General features: G+C 50.9%; 1 protein-coding gene across 1 annotated transcript; it reads right to left on the bottom strand.

Annotated features, from left to right (window-relative positions):
• Window positions 1–1,035, bottom strand: LOC113963065 (olfactory receptor 5V1-like). Its single transcript, XM_027673857.1, has one exon. The coding sequence runs from the start codon at window positions 994–996 to the stop codon at window positions 1–3; it is 996 nt and encodes a 331-aa protein (XP_027529658.1). The 5' UTR covers window positions 997–1,035.
• Window positions 1,036–1,564: the final 529 nt, after the last annotated feature.

The raw sequence follows: 1,564 nt of genomic DNA, 5'->3' as shown, positions 1-1,564 counted from the left end.
CTATCCAACTGCTGGAGCTGCAGAGGACAGCCGAGACTGGGCAAGGTGTTGTTGTGCTGTGAAAGCAGTTGTCAGCTGGGTGATCCCTGTCCTTAGGGCACGTCTCAGCTCTTTGTTCCTCAGGCTGTAGATGATGGGGTTGAGCAGGGGGATGAGGATTCCATAGAGCATGGAAACGATCCTGTCCCGCTGAGGGGAGTAGGTGGAGGAAGGGCGCACGTAGGTGCAGATGGTGGTGCCATAGAAAAGGCAAAGCACGGCCAGGTGAGAAGCACAGGTGGAGAAGGCTTTGTGCCTGCTGTGCGAGGAGTTCATGGCCAGGATGGCCAGGAGGATGTAGAGATAAGAGATGAGAGTGAGCACAAAGGCGCCGCTCCCCAGCACCCCAGCGACTGCCAGAATCACCAGTTCCCTGCTCCAAGTAGACGAGCAGGAGAGGCCCAGCACAGGAGGAATGTCCCAGTAATAATGGTGCACTTGGTTGGAGTCACAAAAAAGCAGGGTAAAAATCAAAGAGGTGTGCAGGAGGGAGTTCCAAAAGCCTACCAGCCAGGTGCCAATGGCCAGGTGAGCGCACAGCTTCATACTCATGATGCTCAGGTACTTGAGGGGGTGGCACACGGCGACGTAGCGGTCATAGGCCATGACAGCCAAGAGGAAGATCTCTGTGCCTACCACATGAATGAGGCAAAAGAGCTGGAAGAGGCATCCCTTGAAGGAAATGCCCTTGTTGTCAAGCAACAGGGCCCCCAGCATCTTGGGCACGGTGATAGTGGGACACAAGATATCCAGCAAGGATAAGTTGCTGAGGAAGAAGTACATGGGGTTGTGCAGGCAAGGGTCTGTGCTGACAGCAATGAGGATTGTGCTGTTGCCTGCCAGGGTGGCCAAATAAATGGTCAGGAAGAGCACAAAGAGCAGCAAACGGACGTGTGGAGCATCAGAAAGGCCAATGAGAATGAATTCGGACACTGTTGAGAGGTTGTGCCTCTGCATCTTGTCTTTCCTTCAGGAAAGGAGACCGAGGTTTCCCTGGAAGAGAGAGAAAGCTGGAACTTAGTCAACTTTGCAACCCCCTTCTACAGAGTGGGAGGTGTCTGTTTTGCAGTTCAAAAACATTTGCAAGCTTGCATTGCCACAGTCCCAATCTAAATGTGACCCACCTCTCCCTAGTGTAAAAGGAAAAATGTAGGCATTAAGCTTCAAAGGTATGAATCCAAACTGTTGAATTCTTGCAAGTTGTCATCTCAGCCTGAAGAGCTGAAAGTTGGTGTTACCTTGTCTGTGGCATCCAGCTTGGGTGGACACAGTCCCAGGCAAGATGAGTGGTCTTTGAAGGTTGTCTGAGTGAGGGCAATGGGGTAGGGATCCCTAGAAAGCCTTTCAGCTTTCTAAATTCTTTAGTGACAACAGTGTCCCCAAAGGTGTCTAGTTTACTCGCTGAAGCTAAAACTTGTTTTTAAAGGAGCAATGCTACCACAGAAGTATTAAAGACCTAATAGTCAACAAAAAACTGGGCCTTCTCATGGCAGGGGGATGGAACTAGAGGATCTTGAAGGTGCCT

This window comes from Neopelma chrysocephalum, unplaced genomic scaffold, assembly GCF_003984885.1.
Source record: "Neopelma chrysocephalum unplaced genomic scaffold, ASM398488v2 Primary Assembly neopelma1_188196, whole genome shotgun sequence".
NCBI lineage: Eukaryota > Metazoa > Chordata > Aves > Passeriformes > Pipridae > Neopelma > Neopelma chrysocephalum.
The sequence above is the reverse complement of the archived record's forward strand: the minus strand, read 5'-3'. Positions and strand labels throughout refer to the sequence as shown.

Coding starts and splice junctions, on each gene's coding strand:
- LOC113963065 (XM_027673857.1), bottom strand. CDS start 996: ATGCAGAGGCACAACCTCTCAACAGTGTCCGAATTCATTCTCATTGGC.